The sequence below is a fragment of the Lepisma saccharinum genome, chromosome 2 (assembly GCF_977018435.1).
Source record: "Lepisma saccharinum chromosome 2, izLepSacc3.1, whole genome shotgun sequence".
Taxonomy (NCBI): Eukaryota; Metazoa; Arthropoda; class Insecta; order Zygentoma; family Lepismatidae; genus Lepisma; species Lepisma saccharinum.
The window spans coordinates 107,497,638-107,516,266 of NC_139230.1; the positions used below are offsets into that span (position 1 = coordinate 107,497,638).

At 39.3% G+C, this 18,629-nt stretch overlaps 1 protein-coding gene across 1 annotated transcript in view; it reads left to right on the forward strand.

Moving 5' to 3' along the window:
• LOC145983585 (glycine receptor subunit alpha-2-like) overlaps positions 1-18,629 on the forward strand; it is a 519,078-nt gene that overhangs the window by 21,817 nt on the left and 478,632 nt on the right. The window contains exon 5 of the mRNA XM_083116654.1: positions 850-993. Coding sequence (XP_082972780.1) covers positions 850-993 — 144 coding nt within the window. The remainder of the gene's footprint in view (positions 1-849; positions 994-18,629) is intronic.

The following is an 18,629-nucleotide window of genomic DNA, read 5'->3' on the forward strand; positions in this document are numbered from 1 at the left end:
CGGAAATTCCTTCACGGTCACTGCCACCAGAGCGTGGAACGACCTCCCCAATGGCATAAGAAACTCTTCTTCTCTAGGCAATTTCAAATCAAAATTAAGAAAGCATCTTCTGGAGGCAACTTATCAGTACTGAAAACAAGGAAAGAAAAGAGAATGAAACCTTTCTTGATCTAAATTTGCAGGCCAAACACCGACCGACTTTTCTGTATTTTAAGTATTTTTGTTATGTGTGTGTTCATGCTGTACGTGCATTTTTTACGTTTCTTACAGCATATATGTGTATTTTTGTGTTTTGTCTTTTTGTGTTTTTTCTTTTTTGTTTTTTTTCTTTTTTCTTTTTGTGTTTTTTCTTCTTTTTGTTTTTTTCTTTTTTTGTGTTTTTTTAATTTTCTTTGGTATTTTGATATTTTATATTTCGTAAACTGTTAGATATTTCAACTAAATTTGTAAAATGTGAAGTAGAGATGGTTAAGTGTAAGAAAAGGCTTGTGCCTTAACTTCGCCATCCAAAAGAAGAAGTAAATAAAAAAGTAAATAAATAAATAAATAAATTATTTTTCAAAAAATAGTTCAACAAATTTGCCTGGACTCAGTTAGCTCTGACTACTCTTACAGGCTCTTTCCTGCACTATATGTAACATGCTGAAAAGGTTCTATCTTTGCCATGGACAAAGGACATCAGCGTGAGTGTCTCCTCTAATTTAGTATTAATTCTCATAATCTCATTCTCACATTTAAATCTGGAATGGAGAAAATTGACTGAAAAAGATTATGTACCTTATTTAAATCAAATACACACTCCTAATTAGTTTTCTTTTCAGTGAAGAATTTGACAACACTGCATCAGAGGCTAGTCTATCCTTAAAAGATATTTTACCACTTGATACCAAAATATATGACAAAAACAGGGCACCAAAGTTCCAAGGAAAAGCCACAGTTGTGTATTTCCATGTTACAGTTATGTCATTGGATTCAATTGATGAAGAGTCGATGGTAAGTATCAGTTTCATTTCGTTATAAATATATATTAAAATAATGATTCTATTTTCCAAATAGTGCAAATATTTCAGAACAAATTTCATCAAAAAATGTGTTTAAATATTTGCAATTTGATAATTTATATTTATGTACGCATATGTATGTATGTGATTGATTGAGTTGGTGATTTAGGAGAGACAAATCAAAGTGGGTGCAAGACACAAATATTGTGAGAATGGTATCTGCAGCAAATTTATGGGTGTTGAGCTGAAATTCATCACCAAATAGATACATACAGTGACTAATCTCGTATTGATGTTCAATGATATCGTTCGACGCGTATAAAGTTGATGAACTTCAAAATTATAAATCCTAAACCTTTGGATAATACACTTGGTGCAGTATACGCATGGTACATATAACGAGACCAGGCTAACGAGGCTTCTCCGCGCCCTTTGTGCCCATAAATACCTCAGAAACTAAACCTCAACTCGATTACTCTAAATTTGATAAATGTTAAGACCGGTACTTTGGACACACCCGTCAGGCTGCACTGCCAATTGTCGTTGCAAACATATAAGAAACATCAATTGAAATGTTTCGCCATTAATAATAATAATAATAAATCCAAACTGTTGAGATGGAACAACCTTAAGGATCATTTTGAAACGACCCTAGCACATATGCAGTGACGCCAAACACTCAACTCCCTGCTGAAAGGTAAATAATACATTGTACACAGAGAAACTTCCATTTGCATTCTCTGTCATACGTAAAAATATTATTACAATATTAATATTATTAAGACCTTTACATTACGTTAATACTTGGTATGTTAAAACATTTTCAGAAGCAATAGTGATAAAGGAATCGTTCATTGTTTCAATTACAATATTTAGAAGTACGCTGTGATTGCAAATGTAGTAATGTATAATAAATATGCTGACTACATTAGTTAGTGTATTACATTTTACACTACTAAGTTTGAAACGGTAAGGAGAGAGCCTGTTTCAATTAACTTTGCTTTATTTATTATATCAACTATACATGAAGTGAATATCACATTAATATTTTCTAACTTCTTAATCCCTATTGTTAAAAAAATATATATCTTCAATTTTTGGAAAAAATATTGATTTTTGCATTGATGTTTTTTTTATTTCTACTGAACTTTGTTATTGCTATTTTTTCTAAATAGGTTAGATTTTAGTAATATATCCATACTTGGATTATATAATGGAAATATATTTTTTTAAAAAATATATATATTGTAAGAGAGAGGGTACTATTCGTTCAGTGTTCCCATAATGAAAGCATAGAACTAGAATTTTTCCATTATGCTCCCGTAATGGGAGCATTGTCTTGAAATGCGAATTTACTTGAGCCGCTAATCTATAGAGTAAGCAGTCGCACTCTCATGTAAGAAGGCTTTGTATCTTGTGCTGTCGTCAGTTCTTGATGTGTGTGTTGTGTGTGTTCTGCTGTGTTTTTTTTTATTTCAACAATGTCACGTAAGTTTCTGACTACTGAAGAAGCCTTTACTACTTGGAGCGACCAAATCGGATCAAATATAGGTATTGTGTGCTTGCATTCCGAACCGTCCGATGAAGAAAACATTGACGACCATGAACTTGTTCACATTACGCCTCAAGACATTGCGGTGAAGTTGTAATACCACTGAGAATGATAGGCCAAATTTTGAAAATGTGGACAGTGTACCAAAACAAAAGAAACAGAAAGAGAAACTAAATTAGACAAAATCAAGTGCAGTGTCACATTTTCCTGGCGAAAGTTTGCAAAAATTGGTTGATAATCACCATAAAGTGAGTTGTGAAACAATTTTCGAAGAGGTATTTTGATGAGAAAACTTTGCAACATCTTCTTGATGAAACCTTGAGATATGTTGAAAAAAAAGTCTATCAGTGTTCGTGATCTGAACAAGTTTCTTTTCAGTGGATGCCATTCATTACCACAAGAGGATTTATACTGGAGCAAAGCTGATGAACGTAGTATCCCGGTAGTGCACAAGTACACATAGTATGTCAAGAGGTAGATTCCGTGATATATCTTCATCTTTCAATCAATGATTGTATTGATAAAAGTGACAAATGATCAAAAGTTAGAAGTTTTTTGGATTTGTTTCGTATGGTACTTTCTCAGAATAAATTTGTGTAGATGAGGAAATGGTGCCAACACGGGACGACACACGGCAAAAATTTTGTGTGTGGGAAGCCTGTGCGTTTCATCCTATAAGCTGTAGGTTTTGCAGGGACGGTTCGTGGGGATTGTTTTCCTGGGGGTTTACCGAAGAAATATGAAACATATTCAGTTTCCGGAAGTAAGATTTTCTCCGCCATGAGGTTTTATAGTAGAGGTATACGAATAAATTAAGTGCAGAAACTTCAATAAATTGTGCCTTCATGAAAAGTGTCTGAGTTGAATGGGGAAAGAATGAGCAACTGTTACGAATGTGTTGGGGATGCGTCGATGAATTACTGACTTATATTTTTTCACACATCCCAAATTATAATGAATAACATATCAATTATAAACTATACCTACAATTTTAAAAAAATGGCCAATTGGTTGATTGATTGATTGATTTGGTTTATTTTATTTCGCTTTTCTGCCACCTTTGGCTAACCGCGAGAAAGGGGATGAGTAATGATGTGATGAAATTGATGAATGGATACTCACAAACACCCATGTTCAGGCCGGAATTCGAATACGGGACCTCTGGTGTCGTAGTGCGATGTGCTAATTACTCCGCCAGGGAGACCGGCTGGACTAATTGCAAGGAGTCTTACTGTTCTCAAACAAGAATTGAACATGATATGTGTGCACTAGGGAACGAACTTGAAACTCTTTGATTGAAACGCGACTTGCTTGTTTAAATTAAGGGTAGGTCGACAAGGACACGATCTAATCTGATTTAATCTTCAGTACTTTCTGCTTTTCTCATTATCTGGTGACAGTAATAGTCTCACCCATGTGTAATTTAAATTAACGTCTTATCAGTAACTTCAGCAACACAGCCAATGAATGTAATAAAATATCATAAAATACAATGTTATGGTACCAGACTCGTGAAACTAGACTTATATGATGTTCTCGGCACCTGGTGAAAGTAATTGTGGCCAAAATTTATGTGACTGTTTACTTGGGCAATGTAACCATAAACATAGTTGGGGAAAGCAAATTTGAACTGCATTTAATCTTCAACCTTTCCCAAATGTTCCATGGTTTTAAAATAAATGCTAAAACAATTACAAACAATAAACATTAATTTGAAATATGTTCAGGCATAAAAAGATAAAAAGTTTTGCTGAATTTTTACTTTATTTTTATTGATAATTTTAAGAATGATTTTCGAGAAAAATATTCCTTGGAGCCTTCAAATCTATTGTTGCAGTGGAAACATATCGTCCAGCTTGACCGAAATCCAAGTTCCTCGTTTGTAGATAATCTGAGAGGTGAGTTGTAATTTTAAAAACCTGTAAACACATCATCCAGACAATGATTGTCTCGAAATTGTTGAACTTGTTCGGAAGTGCTGTGGCATAATTTTGTTACTTTTGTGTTGAATTCATTACAATTGGAAATGAGAAAAATTGTAGTAACAAGCTGACAGAATACAGGTTTTTGTATCCTCTCTTGTTTTTCTATCGTGGAAATACTTCTGCTTCTCCACCTTGCGGTTCCTATTTCTGCATGTCCAACGCTGGGATTCAGCCGCAAATAAACTTCCAGGCGTTTGTGAGAGTTTCAGAAACGCTTGAGTTCCTTGCAAGAAACTGACATTCAGACACTGTGCTACGTCTGTAAACACTAAATTGAGTACATGAACATAACACCCTGTCTGGATATGTTGTGGAATAATATCTGTAATTTTTTGAGTTCAAGGAAGAGAAAAAATATATTAGATTTTCCGTAACTTATAAGCAGGATGGGATTTGTTTTGGGGAGAATCCTCCCTCCTCATAATTCGTAAATCTTAGGCCCTTGTGGATGCTATAGTCTTATTAATATGTAATAATTTACATATTACCCCAATGCCTCGAAAGAAGTAACTGGAAATACTCCTACACTGCAATTTCTTTCAAATACCACACTGCTTATAGAAAGTTTATGTGTTGTAGTAGTTATGGTACCTCCTTGAGTCCGATAAATCAATTGATTGGAAAAGATCGATAAAAGATTAAGGGGTCCGGTGCCTTTTCTTGGAAAATGGGGTTTGTTGAGTGTTGTTTCGAGGAAATGTTGTGAGAATTAATGGATGTGGTTTGGGTAATGGGTTTCGAATGGTAATTGCTTTTGCAGTTTTGAGTCCAGTGTTTTAAGGGCAGTTTCTCAAGGAATTTTGTCGGGAGATTGTTTCAGGGTTTGGTGAATGTTCGAGCAGATGACATTGAAGGGTTGAGTGTTCGAGTTCTAGACATTGTGTGGGATGAGAGTAGGGCTTCGGGGAATGAGTAGTGTTTGATGTCTGGTGTTAATCGTTTTTGGTGTTGCGAGAAAGATTATCGTTAAGTGGTTCCAGGAATTGGTGAGCGATATGTGTGTGTGGACGGTTGAGAGTGATATGCATGGACCGGATGAATGATGTGCGGAATGGTTGAAATGAGCAGGATGAAAGCGCTGGTCTGGAAATATCGAGATATGGGTTTCTGCAATGAGTGTGACAGAAGAATGGTGTGTTATATTCTTAGAAGTCTGTTGAATGCGGTGCTGGAAGGAGGGTTCTCTGCAAAGCATGTGGGATAGCATGTGATGGAGAAAGAGCATAAGGAGAAAAAAGTGTTGGGGAAGATGAATGTAAATAAATAATACAGAGTAAAAAAGTACGATTCTCGGAAGAGTTGATTGTGTACAGTGTACCAGGACAGGAAGAAGATAGGAGAGGCACGTGGGCGTTGGACGATCTGCGGGAACAAATGCGCACAGAATGTATTGATAACGTAGATCGGAAAGAAGGTATATAAGAGTCTAGCGGATTGTGATGTCACCAGAATCACCATCTCCATTGTAGAATCAGCAGAGTCGCATTTCACCTGGAGCAGCAGATATTTGATCACAGTCAAAAGATCGTCAGAGCCGTTGCTATCTGTTTGAAATCGGAGCAGGTATCGAAGGTGAAGTACCCTAAGGTAAGTGAAAATGGGCGTAGTATCGTGGCTGTTGGGATTTGCGAGAAAATAAAAATATTACCTACGGCAGTAGTGGTATATTTTGAAATCGAGAAGGTACAACCTATGGTGGGGAGGCTGGCTGTTCCCGGTTCTCTCCTCTAGCTGGAGGTAATGGAGGCGTAAGATGTCCCTCCTCCTCCTTTTCGTGTTGCACTAAATTGACGAGAGGCGGATCTTCCACCTCTTCCAGAGCAGGAGAAGGAGGAAGAACATAGACCCTGAGGACCGGAGGAGGTAGCAGTAGGAGCAGGTTTTTGGCCCTACGAATATTGCGTCGATCCATTCTGAAAAACAATATATAATAATTAAAAAATATATAATCTGTTCCATGTAGATATCGGCTATAAAGGAAAAAGTGGTATGTGACATATATAATCGGAAAAATGGAGAATGTGCTTGTGAAACCAATTTAACTAACCGGGGCTTATTTGCAGTAAGTTTTACTGGGGCCTAACAGGGCCGCAACAGGGGGTTCCTTGAAACATGAGTACAGGAGGCCTACAGTCTTAAAAGTAAGGTATGTGTAGATTCCGAATATACAATACTCTGGGGATAACAGGCCCGTAACTGACGACCCTTTGAAACATGATGTCCGGGAAACAGGGTCAGTAACTGAGGGCCCCTTGAAACTTGAGGTCTGGCGAAAACACGGCCGTAACTAAGGGCGCTTTGAAACGTGAGGTCTGGGACAAACAGAATTGTGACTGAGTGTCTTTTATTTCAATTTTGTTCAAAAACTTTTTAAACGTTTTATGAAACATTTTGAACTTTTTTCGATTTTTTCGATTTTCTTTTCGATTTTATTTTTTCGATTTTATATTTTAGATTTTAATTTTTCGATTTTATTTTTTCGATTTATTTTTTCGATTTTATTTTTTCGATTTTAGTTTTTCGATTTTTGCGCAAATTTCAAATCGATATATCTTTGTCCCTAATTGAGCTACAAGGATGGTCGATAGATTGTCGGACCATGTCAAAATATACAATGTTATCAGAAATAAATTGAAAAATAATTACCTTTGGCGATATTGACAAAAAGTGTCTTCCATCCTTTGCCGATTTCGGTTACGCCGACCCGCGAAAACGGCAAAGGTTTGTTCTTTCTGCTGTTCAATTTCAGCCTGCTCCTCCAGGCACCTCCGAACAGACCTGCTGGGCGATTCACGAAAATGTCTACAATATCGAGTCTACAACGATGTAGTATTTTTGAGTAGTAAAAGATGTAGTAAAGTGCGATTCACGAAACCGTCTACTAAGAATAGACTATATCTTTAATTGTCTACAGCGCACGTCTACAAGGAAAGTGGTAAACTTGGCGAAACTAAGCAATATCTATGGAAAGAATCGATATTTTTCTCGATTGTTGTGCTATTTCCTTGACATTATCGATGCATGTCGTACTTCGAGATTCCGAGAGTTGTTCGTTTACGCAGAATGCACAGAAAACTAGTTTACTAAAACTGCGAAGTAATCGTAATGTATGCGTAACCGTAAAGTAATTTGTATAAAATGAAAATACTGGTTGAATTAAAGCAATTGTGTGTAAATAAACTAAATTTAATAACATATCCTATGTTTTACTTTCTACTGTATGTCACTGTTGAAACATATGCGGCATAACTAACTTACGAATACTATTTCTGTTATGTTGCAATTGAAATATGCAAAATGTAAAGGCAGCTGATTTTTCATGCTTTGCCATTATTATCTAAAATGCAGGGAGTAAGAAAGCATTAAATTATCTACTCACTGAATATCTCGTGAAAACTCAATTTGGTACTAGTTAGATATAGTGTAAACACTTTTAACTCGTTTATTTCCGAATTATTTAAATTTGTACTTGCCTTATATGCATAACGGAACATTTTTCGGTAACGCTTTACATTTTTCAACTTGGGATTATTTTTTTTTCACTGAAAAAAAGCGTAATTTTTAACATTACAAGTATTGGTCGTTGCTAATTCGGCGGGCAAATCTTGACTCACGTCTATCGTCAGCTGATATGCAGTGTTTCCAAACTTATGGACCGATAAATGCCGCACAAACTATTCACGGAAGGTTAGGTTAGGTTAGGTTAGGTTAACATAGAAAATTAAATTGGAAGAAAAAACTCTCACACGTCATCTTGTAAAACTAGCGCGTGGTTGCTACACTAACACTTATTAACCGAAAAATGATGGTTTTTTGGCTAAAATTGAACCACAAACCATTTACGGAAGGTTAGATTAGGTTCAGTTAGGTTAGGCAAACAGAAAATTAAATTTTAAAAAAAGAACCGCTCATACATTATCTTGTAAAACTACCACATGGTTGCTAAACTGACAGGGGGATCACATAATCGGGTGCATGGAACATATGATTCACGTAGTCGACAGTAATGGTGGCATGAGCTATCGTGCAACGGAGATACATGAATGTCGACAATTACATTATTTACCGGCCGAATAAGTTGCACGAATGGAAAAAACACTATTCTCAGCTTCTAAAAGTCCACAGGAACTCAATTCCGTAAGTACTTTCCCGTCTTTTCTCCTGTAAATTTGAAGAAATGTGTTTTCACTTTATCTAACTGTTACCCTCAATTTTCTTCTTTTTACAAATGTCCTATTTTTAGTTTGGCATTACATTTTGTTAAGGTAGGCGTTCGTACCAGGAACGTCTACGTTTTCTTAACCTGTTCAAACCCCTGAAGATAAGATTAACGTTGCGAGTTTCGTACGAACTGTCTACTGTTTTCAGCAGGTCGATGAGTGGTTTGAAACATCTAATGTGTTCACATTTTCAAACAGATGTAAATAAAATTTGTTAATAAGGAGGAATGAAATGTTATACATATTTGCAGCCATCATCTTATGCTAAGCACACTACATACACATTAAATATAATACTAAAGAAATGATTTACACTTTTAGTGTATCTTCTGTACTGTTTTCAGTACATCAACAGATGTTTTGAAACATCTACTGTGTTTAGATTTTCAAGCAGATATGAAAATAAATTGTTTATCATGAGGAATGACAATTTATATTTACAGCCAATATGTTAAAGAAATGGTAGGCGAGTTGTCCATAACAGGTCTGTTCTACACAATGTCAAATTTAAATGAAAATGTAAAAACGTGGAGGACAATATATGCTTCACTTCAACAGAATTCCATTCTTTAAAGCAACATATGATGTGGAATGAAAAAATGAAAAGAGCAATGAACTATTTGCCTACTATTATTTTTGCTCTTAGCTGTACAATATGTCTACTGTAGGTGTTTGGTAGAAAACCATTCAGTTTCAGTAGATTTCCAAAAAAACAGTATAGTACAATTGATAACAGTTGTAAAATAGAAATTCCCAGCTAATCGGACCACTACGTACCTCCACTGAGTACCGAACCTAGCAAAGTAGAATCTCAACCATTGGAATCACTAGCGAAAATTAAGGTCAAGGTTCACGGATTACAAATAATAATAATTATTAGAACACACTTTTGAATGGTTTTGTGCTCAAAAATTGTCCATGCCTTGAACTTCGCCCAAATTCTAATTGATGAATAAAATATTGTCATGTTACATGCTACATTTGTACACATGAATTTGATTTCTGACTGAATGCACATACTACATCAACATAAAAGATAGGCCTACAAGTTATTTCTTTTTTCTTTAAAGACGATTTTCATGTCTCATGTTATACTGTATGGAATTCTCAGCAGACAGTCATTCATTGTCTATTGCCAAGAAAATGGACTACAGAGACTTTTTTGCTTCTTTAATCGTGTACTTTCACCTGTGTCAGTTTGTGCTATTACTTATGAGACACCCCGTATATATTTCTGTGTGGAATAGCCAAGGTCACCTGCAGCCAGAGCTGGCAAGGTAATTTACTCGTTACGTACTTTATGTAAATTACGCTGCGTAGAAAACCAGTTTTTTTACGCAGGTGTAAAAAACTCATTTTCTTTAGTACTGCCACCACCTGCAAAAAAAAAAAAACAACAACATACGTTTGCATTATCTATGAGCAGCTAGTGATAGCAACTAACATACCTAACCTACTCACACCTGCATTTAAGAGCAGAAATAAATCAAACTTAACCAGGCTAACCTTTTCAGATGTTTATTTTTGCTTTCAGATGCATATGCGAGTAGGTTTGGTGTTTTAGCATGTAACACCAAGCTGCTATAGCTGTTGTTAGCTGCTCATGTATTATCTATGTATAAAACCATCACTCAGATCACATTTGCTTACACCTCCAATTTACAGAAATTTCATTCAATGAGAATGTCAAAAAATTCTTAGAAGTTACACACATCACAATTTGATACACTCCAGAATATACCTTGCATTCCTATAGATAACAAAAAAAAAATGTTGAACTAGCCATATGGGATTATAGATTTAAAATAAAAATGCTCTGTTTATTGATTTATTTATTGCATTGTTCTTCTGCCACTTTTGGCTAATCATGAAGATCGGGATGTGGAATGACATGTTTAAATTGACGAAAGGACACTCACAATAACATCCAATCCTGGCAAGGATTTGAACCCTTAAAACCTGGCATCATAGCATACTTTGCTAACCTCAGTAACAGTTCGTTATATCGGATACACATTTCTTCATTTTTACAGAAGAAACTACTTACGAAAAAGAGTTTCTCTAAGGTTTCCAACGTTTGTCAAGGTATTTTCTTTCATCGTGGAATCTATTTGACTGAGAAATCATGTATTTTCCAAGAGAAATATCTCACCAACGCACAAGTGCCATTGCTTTCGCTACGTGAACCGGATTCTGCATACGTTTGATGACGTAACTCCCTGTCAGTGTTTCCAACCCCCCTTTTTTAACTATGCTTACCTAACCAAACCTAACCTAATTTTATCGGAAATGGTTCGTGGGGCTATCCGTCAGCTACCCGTGCATAAGGTACAATTTGCACACGTGACGAACATGATATTAGGTATTTTTCGGTGAATAAGGTTGGAAACTCTGCATACCTACAACAGTCGTCAACCTCTGCCCGCCATATTATGTGTTACGGAAGGGAAAAAGGAATAACAAAAACTACTCTCTATGTGAAAAATTGTGTTTGTTTTTGTGTAAAAAGCATAATGGTACTTTGAACTATGTTCCGCAATACACAATTGGTAAGTACGAACCATGCGAAACACAAAATATCCGATTTTAATGTGTCTCCGATATAACGAACTGTTACCCTAACCTCCTTACCTATTTGCACTAGAATGCTTTGGTGCAACAAATTAATTTTAAAAAAAATCATGTTTTAATAGAATTTCCTCTCGTGTATTAACAGTAGACCTAAATAGAGAGTTCACAAACCGAAAGTGAGGCTCGGTAAGGCTCGCCTTAATGGTTTGCTCTTGTAAGGCGCGAGCCTCATTTTCTCGCAGTGTTGCCAACACCTTACTCGAAAAAATCACCAAGGTTTCTCTCCACGTTCCGCGCCTTATTTATTGCGCTGACACAGCGTGATGAGTAAATGTACTCTCTTATCCTTGAAGGATGAATGCACCTTATCGTAATTTTTTTCCAAGTCCCGGGGACCAAAATGTTTATATATCGTGACCTTTGTAAACCTCTCTCTCTTGGGGGGGGGGGAAACGATGTGCCACACACGCGCGCGTATGCCTCTCATTATTTCCGTATTGTGACGCAAACCAAACAAATAATAATTGTTGTTTTTTTAGGATCCCTGGCCCCTATATAACCTCGCCAGGGGTGCGTGGTGCCCAACCAAAAAAAAGTTCTAACGGCTGCGGTTATAGATTACCACACCTCTGTAGAGTTTCACGTGTCTCTTTTTTTTTTTTCTCTCAAACTTCGCGACAGAAAAGTAACAAGGGACGCGCAAGCGGGGTTCTTCGAAACGAACGAGTCCCAAGTTTTCCCGTACGGCCTTCGAACGTAGAATTGATTGACGTGCGGGCGAATCTCTTCCGGAATGTCTTTCAATTCGTACATCTGACCATACATGCTATTCATCATCAATTTAGCTGTGTTCTGTTTGGCGTCCATTTCGAGCAGTTTGCCCGGCGGTAAAGTCTTATCGTTTTTAAATTCTTTGATTTTTTTACGCAAGGCCATGATCTTGCGTATGCACGTGGCATTGAGCGTGTCCCGTGAGAAATACACGTGAAGATCAGCTTCCGTGCAGCCGGTTGGATTCGTAACGCCGCGATAAACATCAACTTCCGTTCCGCCCGGCACGGACGTTCCGGCGTGGAATTTGCGCCACTCCCAAAGTTCACGTTGAAAGGGGAGAGGCCAGCTGCTACCATGACGCTCGGGTAGAGTGACGTAAAATCCAATACCAAAATAATCTCGTTCTCCGTCCTGTTCTTGAGCGCCACGTTCATGTGCGGGTTACGGTGTACGTAACCCCCGACCAGCTTGTGATGATACTCGAGATGTTGCCGTGGGAAACACAAACATCGCTTGTTCTGCAACGCTTCGCTGAAATAGTAATGCGAGAGATGCAAGTTGAGTTTGTGCCCTCGAACCTGGTCCGCACGCAACACGCTCTGGCAGCACGTTGAGACGATCGTTTGCACGAGTCTGCTTTTCAGAAACACGCGTCCCTCACAAGCATCGAATCCTGTACGTTGTACTGCAACAGATCGTCTATCTTGTTTTTCTCGTAGAGCGTCTGCACGGTTTCGCCCTCGGGCATTATTTTTTTCTCCCAGGTTGAAGTACAACGAAACGTACTTCAGCGTGTACGAGGAGAGGTTCCCGAAAAGGTAACGCACCACTTCGATGCCGTCCAATTCGAGTTTCGGACGACCAGAAAATCAGAGGCAACATTGATACGGCCTAGTGAGTTGGCAACATTGACACGACCTAGTTTGCTTATATTGTCATCGCAATCGGATGTGACGACGGGGGTGGGGGAGAGATGACTTTCGTTCTGTGGTGTCGATGTAGGTCAGATCAAACACAGTAATGTGAAAGCTTCTGCACAGAAGAGTAACGTTTTTACAACTGTACGCGATTATACAACTGTTTTGTGTGTGTGTTAAATAGCTAGCAGCTTTTTTGTAGGTAAGTTTTGTTTCTTGTTATTTTTTTTGCATGTGTGTGTGTTAATGATAATAATTGCGAGTTGCGTTAGTGAACACGAAGTGGTGTTTTGATTAAACATCGAAATTTACGCTAAACAAAAAATATGAGCATACATAACGTGCGCTTGAAAAAAAAAAAACTATTCTTCATCACGAATAACATAAAAGCGAGGTAACAATCGGAGGGAGGGGAGGGACGATGATCATGATCATGTTAGTTTACTCATGGTGGATAGTATTGACGCGTGTACTCTGGGTTGGATTTGTTGTTTTAAGTCTACTTTATGCACAGTAAGGCTAATCGAAACTGGACCTACAGTGGGATTCGCCGGGTATCGAACTTGGAGTTTAAAATTATACAAGTGTACAGGGGGGAAATTTTATGTTTTTGAATTTGTTGATACTCTGGGTTGGATTTGTTGTTTTAAGTCTACTTTATGCACAGTAAGGCTAATCGAAACTGGACCTACAGTGGGATTCGAATTATACATGTACACAGGGGGAAACTTTATCTTTTTGTCTGTGAAGGTTCTAAGGTTTTGTGAACATGTTGGAAAAGCACTAGTATATACATAGAGCAAAGTTACAAGGTTCTACGTCCCATAGGAGTCCTATTGGAAACATAATGATTAGTGCTTAAACAAGAACATTTTCATAGTTTCACACCTCTACTAGATTGGTAGAAAAAATATACTAGTAGGCAATAAAATCTGAGGAAGATTCGTGTCTAGCAAAAATAAGCTAAATAGAATTACACATGCATACAATATTTATTGTGTTTTTTCTATCTACAATCATATTTTTCTTATATATTTTTATTTTTTATTTTGTTATAGGGTTGATTAAAGCACATATTTGAGGAAGACAACACCACCCATATATAAATAAACCCCTCAAACTAACACTAATTAGAATTAGCTTACAAAATTTTTCTCATAAGGCATTTTTGTTTTGTAAACACTCTACCACCAACAGATCACATATAAATAAACATACCCCGAAAAAGAAAAAAAAATGCGCTCCATGAAAAGTTGCCCTGTGTGCAAAAGAACCATATCAAGCAAAAATTTTGCAAGACATTGTCGCACCTGCGTGCCAGGCAAGCATTTGGCTGCCACCGAACTATGTTCCGGATGCAATAAACACATCACAATTGCGTATGCCAAGAAGCATAAGCTTACTTGTCTAAGCGAAAGTACATCTGGGGCTCAGCCTTCGACCTCCACCAAGAGAAAGGCAGAAGCAGCCCCCATCAACGCACCACCCACCAAACGCGTCAAGCCTGCGACGAAAGCAGACCGGTCTGCTTTCGGAGGAATATTAGAAGATTATGTCCGATTGTCGGACGGCTCTTGCGATGTTCGTAGCTTTTTAGAGGAGAAGCGAGCAGAAATAGTTTCTATTCTTAGTAATGCACTGGCTACGCACTCCTCCACTAAATTCTACGGTACGCTATGTTGCACATACAAGAACCCGACCGATGAAAGATACACTTTCTTTCATGCAACGAAAGCAAAAACGCTGCATCTGGCGGATGGTGACAGCATTGGGGAAATTTACGACAAGTTTACCGAGGAGCTGCTTGTTAAACAGGAGGAGCACGAGGCCACAGGCTCGGGCGGTTCGCTGTGTGGAGAACCCCATAAATTGTGTGTTACTTTTAGTCAGTTTGCACCAATGTCCGGGTCTAGTTACGTCCCTCTACCACCAGATGTTGCAGCAAAGAAGGCTGTTCTGAATATTCAGAACAGGGATAACAAGTGCTTCGTCTGGTCGGTGCTAGCAGCGTTGCACCCCGTCGACTGGAAAAATCAACCGCGTCGCGTTGGCCACTACGAGCAGTACGAGTCGGAGTTGGAGGATGCAATGGTGGGAATCGACTACCCGGTGGCGCTTTCGGATGTTGGCAAGTTTGAGGCACGTGCTCGCAACTTACAATTAGCCATAAACGTTTACGGTCTCACCGAGAACAAAAATGAGGTCCACCCCATCCGGGTGAGCAACGTGAGCAACAACAACGAGGTACGAGAAATCAACCTCCTGCTCATCAAGGACGAGACACAACACCACTACACCCTCATTCGCTCGCTCTCCCGGTTGGTGTCGAGTCAAAAAAGCAAGCATCATGGTAGCATACAAGTTTGTCGAAGGTGTCTGATCACTTTTGACAACCAACAACAAAAACACCAGAGCTTACAAGGAGAAAACATCGCTGCCGAAAAGCTCGCTCTTCACATGCGTTACTGCAGTACCAACAAACCTGCACGAACTATTCTACCCAATCCTGAAGCGACAGAAAAATTTAGCATGCACAGCGCCATGGCAAAGCATCCTGCCATCATTGTAGCGGACTTCGAAGCCTTCCTCGAACCTCTCTCCACCTGCTATCCCGATCCCGAAGTTTCTTCCACCACCCCTTACCAACTCCACGAGGCCTCAAGTTAGGCCTACGTTGTGGTGCGGCGAGACCAACGTGTTGCCCCCGAGCCGTATGTCTATCGCGGTCCCGACCCGGTCAAGCACTTCTTGCAGAGGATGGTAGAGGAAGCCCAAAAGATAGGAAAGGTGTTGCTGTCCCCCAAGCGCATGCGACGACTTTCTCCTAAGAATAAGCGTAGGCACGAGGAGGCAACCAACTGCCCTGTTTGCAACTTGGTCTTCACCGACGATAACAGTAAAGTGTACCACCACGACCATTATGGTACTGGTAGCTACATCGGTCCGTGGTGCAACACGTGCAACTTAAAAGCTAGGGACCCGCGATTTATTCCCATCTTCTTTCACAACGGCTCGGGATACGATTTTCATCACTTGGTACCCCATCTCGGCTACGATGATAGTCGTATCAGGGTCTTAGCACAGAACGAGGAGCGCTATATTAGCGTGAGTAAGTGGGTGTCTATCCCCGAATTGGAAGCAACTATCGAGCTTCGGTTTCTTGACTCGCTGCGTTTCCTCCATGCAAGCCTTGATGCTCTTGCAGGCAAGCTTAGGGACGAGCAGCTGACTATCACTGCAGCTAGTTTTCCAAACTTGGATGTTGGGCTCATCAGACGTAAGGGGGTCTACCCATACGATTACGTAACGGACCCCGACAAGTTCGAGGAAACATCGCTTCCTCCACAGGATAAATTCTACAGTCGGCTGAGAGGCTCTAGCATAACAAATGAGGAATACCAGCACGCCCAGTCCATGTGGCAAGAGTTAGGTTGTCGAAATTTTGGAGATTATCACGACGCATATTTAAAGCTTGACGTGACGCTTCTCGCGGACGTTTTGCAGGCGTTTCGCGCGACAGCAATAAACATCTGCCACCTAGACCCTGCCTACTTCTACAGCCTCCCCGGACTGGCATGGTCGGCCATGCTGCTCATGACCAGGATTAAACTCCAGCTTCTTAATGATGTGGAAAAGTTACTTTTTTTGGAACGAGGCATCCGAGGCGGTATGGTCCAGGTGACGCAACGCTATGCACGTGCTAACAATCAATACATGGCCACCGGTTACGATCCCTCTAAAACAACAAGCTACATCCTCCACACAGATGTAAACAACCTGTATGGATTTTCCATGATGCAGAAACTTCCGTACAAGGGATTCGAGTGGGTTAATCCTTCGGATTTCGACATGAAAAATTTCGAAGATTGTACATACGGATTTTTTGCCGAGGTGGACATTAAATTCCCCGAGAAGCTCCATGATGTATTCAGCGAGTTACCACCTGCTCCAGAATTTAAGCGTTTACCTAACTCGAATCAACCCAAGCTCATCATGGATGTTGAGCCCAAAGAGAGGTATGTGGTACATTACCTGAATCTTGCTTGGTTGATGAGGCAAGGTGTTACAATTGGTAAAATTCATCGCATCCTCAGGTTCGAGCACAGTAACTGGTTAGTACCCTACATCAAAGCCAATACCGAACACCGCATCGCTGCAACCTCGGAGCTTGACAAAAACTTCTTCAAGCTGATGAACAATGCTGTGTTCGGTAAAACGATGGAGAACGTGAGAAATCGCGTGGACGTTAGGCTGGTTACCAATGCGAAGCGATGTCGTAAGCTGATTGCAAGCCCGTTGTTTAAATCAAGGACCATTTATAATGAGCAGTTGGCTCTGGTCCACATGGATAAACCTGTGGTGCACCTAAACAAGCCAATCTATGTTGGTGCCACGATTCTGGACTTGAGCAAGTTGCATATGTTTAAGACACATTATGGTACACTGTGCAAACATTATGATCGTGGCATTTCTCTTTTATATACAGATACGGACAGCTTGGTCTACCATGTTCGCACAGTTGATGCATATAAGGATATAGCGTTGATTCCACCTTTCATCGAGCTTTTCGACACATCAGGCTATCCCCAACCGAACCAGTACGGCATCCTGCCCCGAAACAAAAAAGTGCCTGGTAAACTCAAGGACGAGAAGGACGGGGATGTTATTCTTGAGTTTGCTGGACTTCGGGCCAAAGCCTATGCAATTCGGGCCGAGGGGTCTGTCACCAAGAAAACCAAGGGTGTAGGTAGGCAGGTTGTACAAAAGCATCTCGCATTCGAGGATTATGTTGAATGCCTGAAAACTCGCTCACCTGTTCTACGAAAAGAGTATCGAATCCAGAGCGTCAACCATAAATTGACAACCAACATTGTCAGGAAGATTGCTTTGGATGCGCACGATAATAAGAGGTGCATCCTGAAGTGCGGAATTCACACACTGCCGTGGGGGCACTATCGCTTAGCAGAAAGCAAAACCTGCAACATATGTCCATCTTCAACAGAAGATTCATAAAAACAAAACAAAACAAAAAAAAAATTATTTTGTTAGTCATTACAAAAAAAAAAAACTTTGTCTGTCATTACAAAAAAAAACTTTGACCGTATTCTTAAATAACTAACAAGGACAATAAATCTTCTTGGCTTCCGCAAACAGATCAACATGGAGACTGCACCACCAAATTTCAATAACCTTTTACCTTCCGTGTTATCTAAACTCAATGGTTTACTGATCGTTCATCTCAACAGCATTTGGACGAAACTGAATGACGATGTGGGCAAGATGTTTTATGTTTTTAATAACAATTTACATTTCTACGAAATTCCGATCGACGGGAAACTTCAAACCACCGTGAATCCGGAAAACGCAGGCGAAATCAAAATTTCTACCGGCAAGAATATTTTTCGAATCAAGCACGACAAGATGCTTTCTAACATTACGTACGATGTTTCTGCAGGAGATTATCTTTACATGGAACTCCTCGGAGATTACGACAAACTCATTCCTCTCTTCGTAGAATTACGAATCGTCTATCCTATTATAAATAACCGTTAACCAAAAATGCCTAACGACATTTTCGGCAACACCAAGCGTGTAGACCACGCAGAAGA